This window comes from Hermetia illucens, chromosome 3, assembly GCF_905115235.1.
Source record: "Hermetia illucens chromosome 3, iHerIll2.2.curated.20191125, whole genome shotgun sequence".
Classification (NCBI taxonomy): Eukaryota; Metazoa; Arthropoda; class Insecta; order Diptera; family Stratiomyidae; genus Hermetia; species Hermetia illucens.
Window position 1 is genome coordinate 40,221,772 of NC_051851.1, and position 14,664 is coordinate 40,236,435.

The window sequence follows — 14,664 nt, forward strand, 5'->3', positions numbered from 1 at the left end:
TTACCAAGTCTGGTTAACCTCTGAAGTCCCCAAAAAATTTGGTTGAATTTTTTCCTTCTGGAAACTATTCTATCTTCGTTTGTTTTCAAAACTACCCGTTCCTCGGCCAAATCTTTAATACTTAAGTCTGGAAAGGAAAACCTGGCCAGTGTGGAAGCCTCAAACCATTCTGGTCCTACATTCGCTACTCCCGCAAGCCCGCTCTACTATCTCCTCCTTTCATTAAATCCTCTGGCTCCTCTGCTAGCTCCCCTCAACTACCTTGTGATTTACTCTGCCGCTATTTTTCCTTAGTCGATTTTCCCTTCCCTCCTTTTTCTCTCCCACTAGTGGATGCAGCCTTGCCCCGTACCTCCTACCATTCCCCTCCTTGTCTTGGTCACGACGATCTTCCTAACCTCTATGTTCAGTTCATTTCTTCTCCCTTCATCATTATTTTCAACAAGAGCTTCGAAGAGAACCATTTGCCTAGTCTGTGGAAAGAGGCTCTCATCATCCCCATTCAAAAAAATGGCGATCGCACTCTTGCTGAGAATCATCATCCCATTTCATTCCTCTTCGCTTGTTCCAAACCACTGGAAAAGTATGTCAGTGACTGGTTGTCCGGCCACCTCATAGAGAAAGAGTAACATGGTTTCGTTATGTATACGTCCACAGCCCCCAACCTGTTCGAATTGACCAAATTTATGCCCAAATGGCTAGAATTCACAGCAGGAAATGCACACTATCTACACAGACTTCGTTAAAGGGCCTCTTTTGGTGGCTGCACATCCCGGTCCTTTTCCCCTCCTCTGACATCCCACAGGGCTCTATTCTGGGCCGCTTATTATTTCTCCCTCTTGACTTTTCTTTGTTTTCTTTATGGCGACGACTAGTTTTCTGATATACCGACACCTTGGTTGCTTTACTTTAGCGCTAAACGTCAGAAAGTGCTACTCGCTCCAGATTGAATCTGAATAAACCTGAATTTTTGACGAGCGATCCCCATGAAACAGACGCAATCACTGTCAGAGGCAGTGGCCTGCCTAGAACTGAGCGATTTAAATATCTCCGGTCAATGCTATCACCAATGGAGAACTGCTTTATGAAATTGTTTCATGCATTAACGCGACCTGGATAAAGTGGCGTTCCACAACTGGTGTTCTTTGTGATCAACGTATCAACGAACGCCTCAAATCTAAAATTTACCGCAATGTCATCCGTCCTGTCGCTCTCTATGGTTCTGAGTATTGGCCGACTATAAAAGATGAAGATGTTGCGTTGGACTAGTGAAAATCCGAAATGAGGATACCCGCGGTCGATATGAGATTGCACCGATCCTGGGAAAACTGCGAGTGAGGCGTCTTCGATGGTATGGTCAAGTAATTCGCGCCAACCAGAATTCACTTGCCAAGATTGGTCTGAACATCGAAGTCGATGGTGATCGGTGTCTTGATACGCTGGGCGGGGATTTAAAAGCCTCGCGATTGCATCCAGATCAGACATTTTATAGAACCTCATGACGAAATAACAACGAGCCGACCCCGCTTGTGAAGGGGACCAAGGTTGAAGAAAAAGAAAGAAAGTAAGATGCTATGCCCATTAATGCAGACAGGGAGCGTGTGATAAACCGCCAGACTGAGAAACTTTCCTTTGTTTGGTGTTTATCTTCAGTCCAACTCTACTTGGTCTATCTTTCCAAATCCAGAGCCAGCTGACCAAGGTCCATTTTCCAGTGAGCAAACAGATGTCATAATCCATTTAACTCCTCCACGTCCTCCGGATAGGGCAGCATGAAGAATGTCAATTAACAAGCAGAAATAATATCGGTCGCCACCGCTTTCGACCTCAAATTGCTCTGAGATTTCAGCTCGGTGCGGCACGTGACATTTTGGTGCCATTATATGTCGATTTCGTAAATGTCCCTTTTGCGTAGCGCAGACAAACTCGCATTCCATGCTTTGGAAAGCTGGTGAAGGTGAAGCGAGGATCTAAACTTCAGGCACTGTTCCAAAACTTTCCATATGATATTGATCTGGTCAATGCAGTAGGATCTACAACAGAAAGCAACCTGTTCTCTGTCGATCAAGCTTTCGAGATACATAGATATTCTTTGATGTGTTCCAGGATTATTGTAGCTATCATCTTTGCGACGCTAGGGAGCAGGCAGGTACCCCTGCATTTATGGCACTCAAGATAGACGCCCTTCGATGGAATCTTAACAATCATCCTCTTCTCCCACTCTTTGGGGGTGGTCTCGAATTCAGGATTCCCGTATGAGTGGAAGTAGTAGATGTGCATAAACTACAGGTGCAGCGATACTCCGTTTGAATGCATTGATGACCAAAATGATTTCTCTTCTGCTTGGAGGAACAGTCCGTATCCGCATATTACCGTGGCTAACCATTTCATCCACAAGAGGCGGAACTTCACCGAGTGTGATACGGTTGAGAACAATGGTGAAGTGTTTTTTTAAACCTCTTCAGCTCAGAAGTCGATTGCTAATGGCCTTCACAGGACCGACTATCAGATGATTCGTAAACGTCTTAACATGAAAGGTATTTCATGATACGGTATATGGTACAGTTCTGAAATCATTGTTATCTGCGACAGCTTCTACTTCCCTGACCAGTGCAATAGTAAATTCCTTTTCTCACGGCGCACAATGCGTAGAATGTCCCGGAATTTTGCATGATATTAGAGCTCAAACGAGTCACGCTTTCCATTGCCCACAGCAATATAGCTCTACAACTGTCGAGCGATAGCTAGATCATACAGGCAGTCGATGTTCAACTTGCGATGTTGCAGTTCTCCAACCCCGCGAGAAGCGCCGGATGGAACACGAAAACAAAGGCAAACGACCATTAGATGGTGATTCCTTTCGAGGGCGATGTCAGTGTGGTGTATGTGACGGAAATTAATATTAAATTTTCAAGCCTACATTTTGTTGGTGTTTATCTTTCAATTTTAAATCAAAACTGTAATAGCTTCAAACTAGTAGTAGTGAACGATATCTATAGTTTGCCATCTACTTAATTGGTTTTTGCTTACTTTTTTCCATTTTCAATCATCAGTTTTTCACCGTGGTCTTCCAATTCGTTATCCCTAACAGCTGCTTGGCATTTTGGCCTATTCCATCGCACCATCTGAGACAGGATCTGCCACGTCTTCTTCTTCTACCATAGCCATAGCCTCTATCCTGACTGGATAATCTTCGCCATGCGGATTAGGTGGCACAACGGCAAAACATCTTGCCGGAAGAAGCTAAGATAACTTGACGAACTCCATATCCATCATTTTTTCATGTAAAAGACACATTTATATTTCCCTGAACTTGTTTGAATTAAAATCCCATGATATTATGATCAGGCGGTATGACACTTAGGCTGCGCCTACAGTTCGCAGCATGCAGTAATGTGGAGCGTATAAGCGGGATCGAAACAATTCATATCACATGCTACACGCTAGAACCTAAACTCTGCCAGTGCATTTAGTGCAATGGATTTACACTCTATACACACTTATATTCGTTTACACGATGCACGCCGAGACACTACTGTGAACTATAACTGTAGCTTTAGGTATTAAAAAACAGGTATTCATGATGACATTCTACTTTGATTCTTGGCATTTCTTACATGTACTTTTTATATATAATTTTCGACTTATTTTAGGATTTTGTTCTTACTGTAGCTCTAAGTTAAATCACAATGCTCTAGGCTTAAGATTTCAAAATCTTCTCGCCATAGGTATCAAGGCAGTATTCAACCACACTATATACAATGAGTAGACGTCTCTCCACGGCTTGTTTGTGCTTCTTATTAATTATCGGATACAGTTCATCATTTTTAGTCATCCGATCTATGAGATCAGTCAGAGTTCCACCGGAAAATACAAGCAGTCGGTCCCATGTGGTTTTTCGTAAACTGAAATAGTAAATTTAGTACGATGATATATGAAGTCAGGGGTCTGTAAACTTTTCAACTCACATGCAACATTGATAAAGAGGTGCTAAAACGTCAAAGAAGTCTTTGTTCGGATTTCCAAATGCTTTTCCGTTATCTATCAATATAAGACCACCCCCTCGAGTTTCATAGTGGTGACGGTCACCGTTTTGTATGAGGAAGTCGAATATCGATGCGTCTATCAAATCTAAAAGGCGAGTCGTATCAATTTTGTCTTTTAGAGGTCTGAAATGAAAGTCGGTTAGCACGATATTTACTGAGGACAAAAGTGTAAAGCGCACATGCAGTAATTCATATCGTCTTCCCAAGCAGCCCGAACACCATCTTTATATGTCCTTTGCCAAGGCGATCGATGTCTCGAAAGCGTTCCAGGAATAAGATATATTATGGCACCTTCAATTAAGTTGTTCTCATCGGCGCAGACTGGCTCGTCTTCTGTACAATAATGACACTTTCCATAAACACAGTATTCAGTTCCGTTGCTAGTTTCTGAAATAAAAAGTCAAATGTTAACAGAAATCCAAATATCAACGGATTGATGACTCAAAGAGGAATAAAGTAGAAAGAAAACGAAGTGAGTAATTGGCAAACTACAGGTAATGATTACAGTTGGCTTCTATTTTGGAGCTACTGTTCACTCGCGCCCTTTGCACGCCTCTGGGCAATATAGCAGATTCTGGAATCCGCCAGGATTAAAAGATGATTGACGGGCCACTATACCTTATAACAAGGTTGGGTGCCCAACCACCTGTTTGCTTTAGACACGGACATCTGTCTGTCTGTTGTTTGAGACAGACTCAGACATTTGTTTGATACAGAAGTCGACATCATCTGAAACAGACATTTGTCTGACACATAGATTTGTCTGTCTGATGTCTGATCCAGGGGCAGAATTTACCTGACAAAAGCACAAAAGAAGAAGAATATGTTATATCTTTGCTTTCCAGTGCTTTCTCTTCCCAAGCAATTCTTCATGCTTAAAATATCTTTCGAGTTTATATGTATGTATATACTTTTTTGTCTACACCTGCAACGTCTTTAAATTTTTTTTGTTGGAGATTAAGTGTGACACCATCGTATATACGTACAACATGATCACATCGCTAAGGCGCTAATATTCGTTAATCAGGCGAATGCCTATATTTCAATACAAAAAATTCGCATTCCCACTTGGAAATATTCGTATTAAACCAACAGAATTGGTATTCGTACTGATAATTACGAATTGTATTCACTTTCGGACGTGAGAATACAACCGTATTTGTATTCACTTCTGGAAATGCCGACATATTCACTTTTTTTTTCTTTTACCAATAGGTCAATGAAAAGTCCATCTTCTAACTACCTTACACACTGATATAGGTACAGTCAGACAAGTGAGAGTGTACGGCAATATTCAGTCGATAAATGATACAAGCCTGCAACTTTTACATCAGGCAGAGGGCGTCTCTAGCTAAGGCGGCCTGATGCAAGAATTTGTGTCGATATCCGTTGTTTGTCACTCTGTGTCTATTGTAGCGTTTACCGCGGTCTAATTCTCCTCTGATTTCAGCCTCTTATCAATCATGGTATATTCGCACTCATGACGTTTCACAGCCACTTCCTCATTTTCCGTCAGCCCAACCGCAGTCGAGGATGCAATAAAACGAATGAAATCGGGGAAAGCCCAAAGCCTGACGACATCGCATCTGAGCTCTGGAAAGCGAAGAGCGGCGATCCAACACTGTAGCTCATTGAATTCTTTAATCGGGTTATTCAGGAAGGTAGAACACCATTAAACTGGCAAGAAAATACCACAGTTCCAATATGGAAAAAAAAAGTAGTCGAGCAGAATGTTGCAGTTACCATCCAATCCGGTTACTTTCCCATACGATGAAGATTTTTGAACGCATTCTTGACAGACGGTCTCAGATTGAATATGACTAAAACTGAATTTTTGACGACCGATCCCCATGAAACAGGCACAATCACTGCCAGTAGCAGTGACCTGCCCAGAACTGAGCTATTTAAATACCTCGGGTCAACGCTATCAGCCAGTGAGCAAATGCGCTATGACATTGCTTCACACATTAACGCAAATTGAATGAAGTGGCGTTCTACAACTGGTGTTCTGTGATACATCAATCATATCAACGAACGTCTCAAATCTAAAATTTACCGTAATGGCGTCCGTCCTGTTGCTCTTTATGGTTCTGAGTGTTGACCGACTATAAAATGGCGAAACCGATCACGACGAGCCGACCCCGCTTGTGAACAGACACGTTTCTTGTAACTTTTCCACGATCTGTGCATTTCGAATCTGAATATGGGATGTTACCAACGGGTGCAACACAGCATCACATTCTATCGTCCGAAGTGATGGAATGGAGCCCGTCATAGGAACCACCACTGGTGAGAAAACACCTGTATTGGGAAAACCCGCTGAAGATATTACAATTGTTACAAGGACCGTGAAGGACGAATTTATAGTGGCGGACATTGCCGATTGAGAATAGATTTCATGATAAGAAATGGATTTACTTTAGATCTGAAGAAGAGAATTTTGGAATATAGAAATTTAGAAATATCTTTAAATTTAAATTGCGAAAGGGCGAGGTAAAATCTCAGAGGATTTTGAGGACTAAAGCAGATTTCGCCAGGGTTGCATCGTGTCATCGATATTATTTTTTCTTGTTATCGGTGACGTTCTTTGCGCGGATAAAGGTATTGCCGAGAGTGCACGAAAATGCACTTATACGCGTTTGGAGATGTGAGTGCATGGGCATGTTTATGCGCAGGTCGGGTAGGTGGGGGGAAACGCCCATCCGTGGACCAAAACGGCTAGTGGAGGATAACCAGAACGGAAAACCAAATGTCATCAGTATGTGAAGACTGGTTGGTAGTAGCTGCGTCCCAGGCACATATCGACGCATCAGTGACTGATGCAAGCTGGTGCAGTAACCATCTGTATCGCTTTGTAAGCGAACTTCCACCCAGGGTCAGTGGGACGCCTCTGCAAAAGTACTCAGGGTGGAAAACTGCACGAAGGGTATGGGTAATACCCTGAACACGTCCCATGAATTCGTCGGGCCGAAGCATAATGTTCATCGCTCTATTAAAATGGTTATTCGAAACCTTAAAGATACCTGCGAAAAGGCCATGAGTGAGTTAGGTTCGACTAATGTACAACGAATACAGGACAGTTACGAACTCTTACGGTGACCCCATTACAACGGATACCTACTGCTACCAAAAGGAGGGAATAAGCCACTCAAACAAGTCCAAAGTGGAAAATTGTAGAGGGCGTAAAGAGGAGCAGAGAAAGAATGGAGTATACTGGTTTAAAGCTTCCAACGACAGAGAAGAACCAAACAACCAGTAACGGAGGGAGTGCAACGTTTGGGCCTCAAATCGGCTCCAAAAATAAAATCCCAAAAAAATGGGAGCAAATGTTTGGACAACTGAAGTCAAGGAAGCAGGTAAAAGAAAGGAGCCCCGTCCGGATGCAATTATCGAAAGGAGAGACCGCTGAGATTGTGCGAAAGGTCAAGGGAGGTCCGGCGCTAAGCGGGATGGGAGATACTGTCATACAGCGAACCATACAGAGGAAAAGATAACGTGGTATGGGCCACCGACCAAAATGGAAATGGCGCAATTTGGAAGACATGATTATACCCGTTCGAAGAAACATCCGCAACGCCTGGTAATGGATTCGTAAGAGTTAAAATGAACGGTATTCTTGCCTGTAGTTGTTGCGCCCTGGCAAGTGAATGTTATATGACCTGGCGTTAGACACAAGTGTACGATCCCCTATTATCACCGCGGGAGACTTCAATGCATGGTTTACCGAGTGGGGAAGCAAGGTTTTTAACGACAGGGAGCTCATATTGCTGGAAACTTTTTCCTCGTTGGACAGGAGAATGGAGCATCCAAAAGACATAAAGTCATGCCGGAAGAAGCAGTGGAGTTGAGAGATGTTTGACGCGGAAATGTTCACTAAGCTATTTAAAGACAGTTCCACACCAATAGGTACAGCGAATGAAAAATCTGAGCAAATTGTCGGAAACATGGTCGCAGCCTGTGATGCCTCTACGCCAAGGCACAGAAATAACGCTCACATATGAATGAAATCAGACAAATGCGTGTCAAATGCCTGCAAGCGAGAAGAAATTACCAACGCGCAAATGATGAGCAGAAAATTGCATAGAGAAAGACGAAATACAAAGCTAATCGGCGATCTGTCAAAGTAAACGGAATTCCTTTAAAGAACTCTGCGAAGAAGCCGACATCAATCCGTCTGGAGGAACCTATAGAGTAGTAATGGCTAAGTTGAGATTAGAGTGATCACTCTATTCCTACAGCAAAGCAAATGCACTATTGCGGTCGAAAGAAAGCATCCCACAAAGGACATCCCCAGTATAAAGAGGATGAACTTACCGTTGCCTGCGAAAAGGTAGGGGTTAAAAAAGCACCCGGGCTGGACGGAATGCCAAACCTCGCTTTGAAGGCGGGAGGATTTCCATGTACTATGACATCTTTCCTCAAACACCCCGACTACGCTGATAACATATTTTTGTTTTCTCACCGTGTGTTGGACCCTGGCCAAATGGCTTTGGATTTTAAAGAGGCAAACAGAGTTAGGCTGAAGATAAACACCAACAAAATTAAAGTCCTCAGTCTGACGGGTCGTTGCACTCCCCCCTTCATTAATGGGCGGAGCATCGAAGGCGTTGATCAATTTGTATATCTAGGAATTGTGGTTTCTGCCGGTGGTGGCAATGAACTGGATCTTATGCGTTAGATTCGCCTTCGCTGGCTTATTAAAATCTGGAAGTTCAGTTATTTCAACACCAAGATCATGTTGAAATTGTCCTGTGCTAGTGTTTTTCTTATGTTGTTATATGAAAGTAGAACATGGAAAGTAGCCTGTGCTGTCACTAGAAGGCTTCATGCCTTCGTCAGCACCTGTCTGTGTGGTATCATTGGAGAACGCTGGACTAATTCTGTTACAAAGGAAGAAGTTGATCGGCCCTCATGCCGTTTCCGTCTTTAGTTTTGATAACTTGGGTGCTAAAGGGCCCACAGGCCACTAAAGTGGTGAAAAATGCTCTCCATTTGGCCTGGTTCGACTTAGGATCCTTTAATCGTCAAACAAAAAATTCTAAGGTATGCCATGCAATAGAACCCATGTCCTCAGGGTGACCGATGAGTGGGTCGTCCTAGACCCAGCATAAAGTAGCAGAAGAACAGTACAATTTCTTGAAAAGTATTGATCAAACTCAAGCACATCGCCAGGAACCCCTAACTGACAATGATGATCACCATCATTGTCGGTTAGGGCGTTTTTGAGACAAAACCAATATTTTCGTTGGTGGATTCTCCCCCGGTTATTCAGTGCGAGTGGTGGATGGTGTACATGACTCCCTGTCTGTGCAAAGAGACCTCCGGCATCGAGTTACCTGTTCGACAAATGGAGCTGGACGAGCAACTGCCACAGACAATTCAGATGTTCACCCATGATTTGGCCTACATACTAGTGGTGGCACAATATTTAAGGTGGTAGAGCCTCCCAGCCTCTTGATCTCGTTGCCCTGAGTTTGAATTCTGGATTTTGTTCGTCTTTGTGTTGGTTTCCCTGCAGTGAACTTATCGCTTGCATGTAATGATAATGGAATTGATGGAGCTTCACTGAACAAAATGCAGAAAAGGCAATAATAACTAGAAGAGATTATTTTATCGTGTGGAACTCAATTTGCCATGTCAATGGCAGCGCACCGCTGAGAATTGGTTGGTGATAAAAAAGGTTCTAAACTGTGTAAATAGTTACCAATACACGGTAATAATCACATATAATCGTAACAAGCTTAATTAGTTGTGCGATATCAAAAGAAATTGAACAGAACTTTTTCTAAACTGTTATCAGTTGAAAAATCCCGTATCTAATCGAACATGCAACGTGTGAACAAAAAGTATTTTATCTGCAGCAACCCCCAAGCGCTCAGCGTGAACACAGACCCATACACAGACGAGCATCATCCAATTTGCGTGGCCTGGCCCTAAACTTTATATTAAGAAACACAATAATACGAACGACATAATTGAAATAATAATTAGCGGCAATCCGCAAACAATTCTACGACACTCGCGACACATGTCCCATTTTTAACAATTATTATCAGGTGTATGCGGTTCCGCATAATGAACCATGCAAGCGAGCTATTTTCAGTGCAGACCTCAGTCCGAGGAGGAGATTGTAGAGAGAAGGGAATGCCATCCCTAATCCGTGCCACTTAGCGCGACTTACCTTGAACTAGCATCGTGTTTTTCAATTCCTGGTCCGCTTTCTGGTAAATCTCTTTCAAATCCAGCTTCCGTCCGACCGCGATGGGTGTCCACCGCATATTGAGTACTGCCGCTAGGTAGAATGCGTAAATCTCAGCGTTATGTCTGTCTTTCCCGCCATAAACAGGCCCATCAATTACTTCGTCACGACCGTACCATTGCGGTTTAAAAATAACTTTTTGCTGGTTTGCCAATTTAAGAACTAATTTTAATTGTGTTCCTCTTGGTGAGTTCTGGGCTCTGGTGATGGGTTCCTTTGAAAGGGTGCTTAGCAGTTGCCCCATTGAGGAATCGTACATGGGGTAAATCTCATTCTCGGCAGGCCACTGGAATGTGAGGGCGATCGTTAGTGTGGCCACGAACGGGAAGGTATCAAATGAACTTACCCAGTTGACGATATCCCAAATAACGCTTGCATTCTCGTACGGCGCCGGCTTGTAGTTCCGCAGCAATCTATTTCGATACATGAAGAAGCGCGGATTACGATTCAGATAGGAAGGTTTCAAGCTGCGCACCCGATGCCGAATTAGATTCTCCAGCGCCCGGACGCTGCTCACCTTAATCGCGGGCTCATCATTCAAACGCGACAGCAAGTAGACATTCCCGACCAACGCGAGCGCAACGAACGATAGGAGGATCCCGGCAACGTAAAGAACCCGCTTATTTGTCATCTGGCCGACATCGGACGCAAAATGCAACTGCCCAAATGCAATTAAAAGGCCGGAATCGGAATTTCACTTGCAACACATCTGGCGACTGCAGAGGAAGACAATGAGCCGCACAGCGTCACCATTAATAAACACGTCTTTTGATTCAATTTCGTATGCATTTGTTGTAAAACACAAAACCGACGAATATTGTTTTTGAGTTATTTTTGAATAGCATTTCTTGTGCCGCGACCGGTGATGTTTTGGTTGCGGCGCACGCCCCTCACACTTGTATGAGAACGTGCCAGGGGGAACAGCTGATTGTATTGACAGAGTCAACTTCTGATAAGTGCTTGTCAAAATTTCCAATGTCACTGATGAACGGACAGCTTAATTGGAAGTGCGCAACCTAATGTTGCTATCAACATTTAACGCGTTTTAATTTGATTTGAATAATCGCTGAATTAAATTGCGGTTGTGAAAATTTACTGTATCATAGGGTTTTTGATTGTGAGGAAAAATCAAAATATGTTGTCACCTTCATTTGTTTTTCCACTAACTAGGATGAGACGTTAGAATACAATTAGAACCGTTATTTGCCTGCTGGGCGCTTCAGTCTGTGGAAAGTCGTTTTAAGTTGGGGTTTAAGCTGATCAATTTTTGAATATTGTTGTGCTTTGTATGGCTTTACTTGGGAAAATCAAGAAATTAAACTTAAAATAATTATTTGCGAGGTTTGTAGTGTGTTTAACGGTACCCGAGAAAAAAAGCATTGATTTTATTTTGCATATACACTTCAGCTTTTTAATAACGGCAAATTAAGAGAAAATAGGTAAACAACCAATCAGTGATGATTCTAAATCATCAGTAGTTGAAATAGCAAAAAAATTGAATATTATTCCGAATAAACCAAAGGGTTTTCACAGTAATAAAAAAAAATGCAAAAAAAAAACGGAAGGCAACTCATGTTTGTATGAAAATGAGTTGAAATGCAGAACACCGACTAAAAAGCCGAAATTAACAGAAGCGATGCGGCGACGACGATTGTCAAGGATTACAATTTTAGCTATTGGTGAAAGTTGCATTCTTTTTCTTCAGCCTCTGTCTCGTTCACAAGCAGAGTCGGCTCGTCGTGATCGGTTTCGCACATTTAGCTCTATCAAATGCCTGATCTGGATGCAATCTCGAAGCTTTTAAATCCCTATCCAGTGTATCCAGCCACCGTTGTTTTGGCCTTCCTTTTGGTCGTTTATCATCGACTTCGATGTTTAGACTACAGGTAGATACTATACAGCTACCACACTCTAACTTGCCCCGCCCCCCCGGAAATCGGAATGAGTACGCACGATTACAAATTGTTTTGCCCTTGAGCATGAGCAAGATATAACGAAAATCCGATCAGCTGTGTTTGACATACCGCCCGGACTTGCCAATGAATTGGTGAGCTCGACTAGTTTTTGCCTATATAAGTGAATACTTGAAACTACTTTTTGCTATATGGGTGAGCACGGCAATAGTACCAGAATAGCAAAAGCTCACCGATCTCTCTCTTGCTAATACGATTTGACAAAGATTATTCCTTGTCCTTGTTTAGCGTCTCTGATGTGTACAGATAAGCTTCTGCAACATATTCGCAAGTCGGAACATTTTAGTGTGGGTACTACCTATTAGATATACTGTGGTTCAGGCCAATCTTCGCATGTGAATTCTCGTTAGCGCGAATTGCATGACCATACCATCGAAGACTCCTCTCTCGCAATTTTTCCATGATTGGTGCAACCCCATAACGATCGCTGATATCCTCATTTCGGATGTTATCAAAACGTGTCACGCTACTCTTCAACGCAACATCTTCGTCTCCATTGCCGTAAGATGTCGTTAATTGTCTTTTATAGTCGGGTAACACTCAGAACCATAGAGAGCGACAGGACGGACGACATTGCGGTAAATTTTAGATTTGAGATGTCCGTTGATACGTCGGTCATAAAGAGCACCAGTTGTGGAACGCCATTTCATCCAGGTTGCGTTGCGGGTGACGTCTGCGTACCGCACTGTTTCTAAACCGGTCGTGATGGTGCTCGCGGGAGTGATCCCCGTTGCTCTTCTTGTTAAGGGGCGTCAAGCCATATACAAACGCAAGGGAGATGAGCCAGGGAAGGCTGTTGCTCGTGAAGAACGGCAACGCACTCTAGACGAGTGGCAGCTCTCTCGGCAAAATGAGACTAGAGGCAACGTAGGTGCGTGGCTGAATCGGAAGCATTGTGAGACTGACTATTTCATTGCCCAATTTTTAAGTGGGCATGGAGGTTCTGAGTCCTACCTGCACAAGATTGGAAAGGTACGATCTCCGGATTGTGTGTTTTGTGATGGAGTTTTGAACGACACCCGCCACACTTTTTTTCTTGTGAAAGGAGGAATGAGGTTTGTCAGCAGCTCTATTTAAACATAGGGGATCCTCTCCAAACAACATTGTCGAAGAGATGCTGAGGAGGGCTGACAGGTGAATCCGTGTTGCCCATTACGTTCGGGCTCTTCTCGCTGCTAAGAAGATAGAGTGCGACCGGTGGAGGAGCCGGATGACCGGGGGTTCCTTGAACTGACAGTTCCCTTCCTATCCTCCTCTCCCGTTGGTGAAAGGAATTCCCTGATTTGAAGGCTCCGCAAGGCGGGAGAGTTCGGGGACTAGCCCGAAGTAATGTGACAAACGTTTCCAGGCTAGTTCCCTGACGATGGGGAGGTGTTTAGTTGGTAGTCCGACGACGTACCGAACCGGGAGTCCAATACTGTGTGCGTAAATGCATTCACCTACTCTACCCCAAAAAAGAGGTTGCGTTAATGCGTGAAGCAATTTCATAACGCAATTCTCCATTGGCTAATATCGTTGACTCGAGGTATTTAAACCGCTCAGTTCTGGGCAGATCACGGTCGCTGACAATAATTGTGCCCGTTTCATGGGGATCGGTCGTCAAAAATTCAGTTTTGTTTAGATTCCATCTGAGACCGTGTTGCATGAGGCGTTCATTCCATTTTTGGACAAGTTGATCGAGATCATTTTTGCTATTGAATGCTAGGAAAACATCATCTGCATAAAGCAGTGTATAGGGCGCTAGACGTTGGATGTCGCGTGTGACGGTGTCCATAACTAGCACAAAGAGGAGTGGTGAGAGGACGCTTCCTTGATGAGCACCAACAAGCACACGAAGCGGTTTGGATATACCCGCCATACTTCGAACTTTACTTTTCGGATCGTGGTAGAGCGATTGAACCCAGCGCACGAGTTCTTCTGGCAGTAAGTGTTGTCGTAAGACATACCAGATGAGTTCGTATGGCACACGGTCAAATGCTTTCTTTAGATCCAGAAATTGAATGTAGAGAGGGCGATGTTTCTCACGGTGTTTCTTCATGGGTAACTGCGCAGCGTGTATACCGTCAGTAGTTCCACGGTTTTTGATGAATCCGGCTTGATTCACGGTTATTTCAACGATTTCGCGAATACCGTTGTCTAGGGTGCGTTCAAAAATCTTCATGGTATGGGAAAGTAACCGTATCGGACGGTAATTTGAACATTCTGCTGGACTACCTTTCTTTTTCCATATTGGAACAGTGGTACTTTCTTGTCAGTCAGATGGTGTTCTACCTTCCTGAATAACCCGATTAAAGAATTCACTGAGTCACAGCTCTTCGCTCTTCGTTTCCCAGCGCTCAGATGAGATGTCGTCAGGTCCTGTGGCTCCCCCGATTTCATTCGTTTT

The 14,664-nt window shown here is 43.5% G+C and overlaps 1 protein-coding gene across 1 annotated transcript; it reads right to left on the minus strand.

Annotated features, from left to right (window-relative positions):
- Positions 1-3,577: 3,577 nt before the first annotated feature.
- LOC119651338 (glycosaminoglycan xylosylkinase homolog) lies at positions 3,578-11,237 on the minus strand. The gene is made up of 5 exons (XM_038054891.1): positions 10,652-11,237; positions 10,228-10,591; positions 4,226-4,433; positions 3,969-4,169; positions 3,578-3,905 (listed from the first exon to the last, which is right to left on the minus strand). The coding sequence occupies exons 1-5, from the start codon at positions 10,934-10,936 to the stop codon at positions 3,701-3,703; spliced, it is 1,263 nt and encodes a 420-aa protein (XP_037910819.1). The 5' UTR covers positions 10,937-11,237; the 3' UTR covers positions 3,578-3,700.
- Positions 11,238-14,664: the final 3,427 nt, after the last annotated feature.

Coding starts and splice junctions, on each gene's coding strand:
- LOC119651338 (XM_038054891.1), bottom strand. CDS start 10,936: ATGACAAATAAGCGGGTTCTTTACGTTGCCGGGATCCTCCTATCGTTC. Junction 4,170..4,225: donor GACGATATGAATTACTGCAT/GTGCGCTTTACA, acceptor CTTTCATTTCAG/ACCTCTAAAAGACAAAATTG. Junction 3,906..3,968: donor CCTCTTTATCAATGTTGCAT/GTGAGTTGAAAA, acceptor TTACTATTTCAG/TTTACGAAAAACCACATGGG.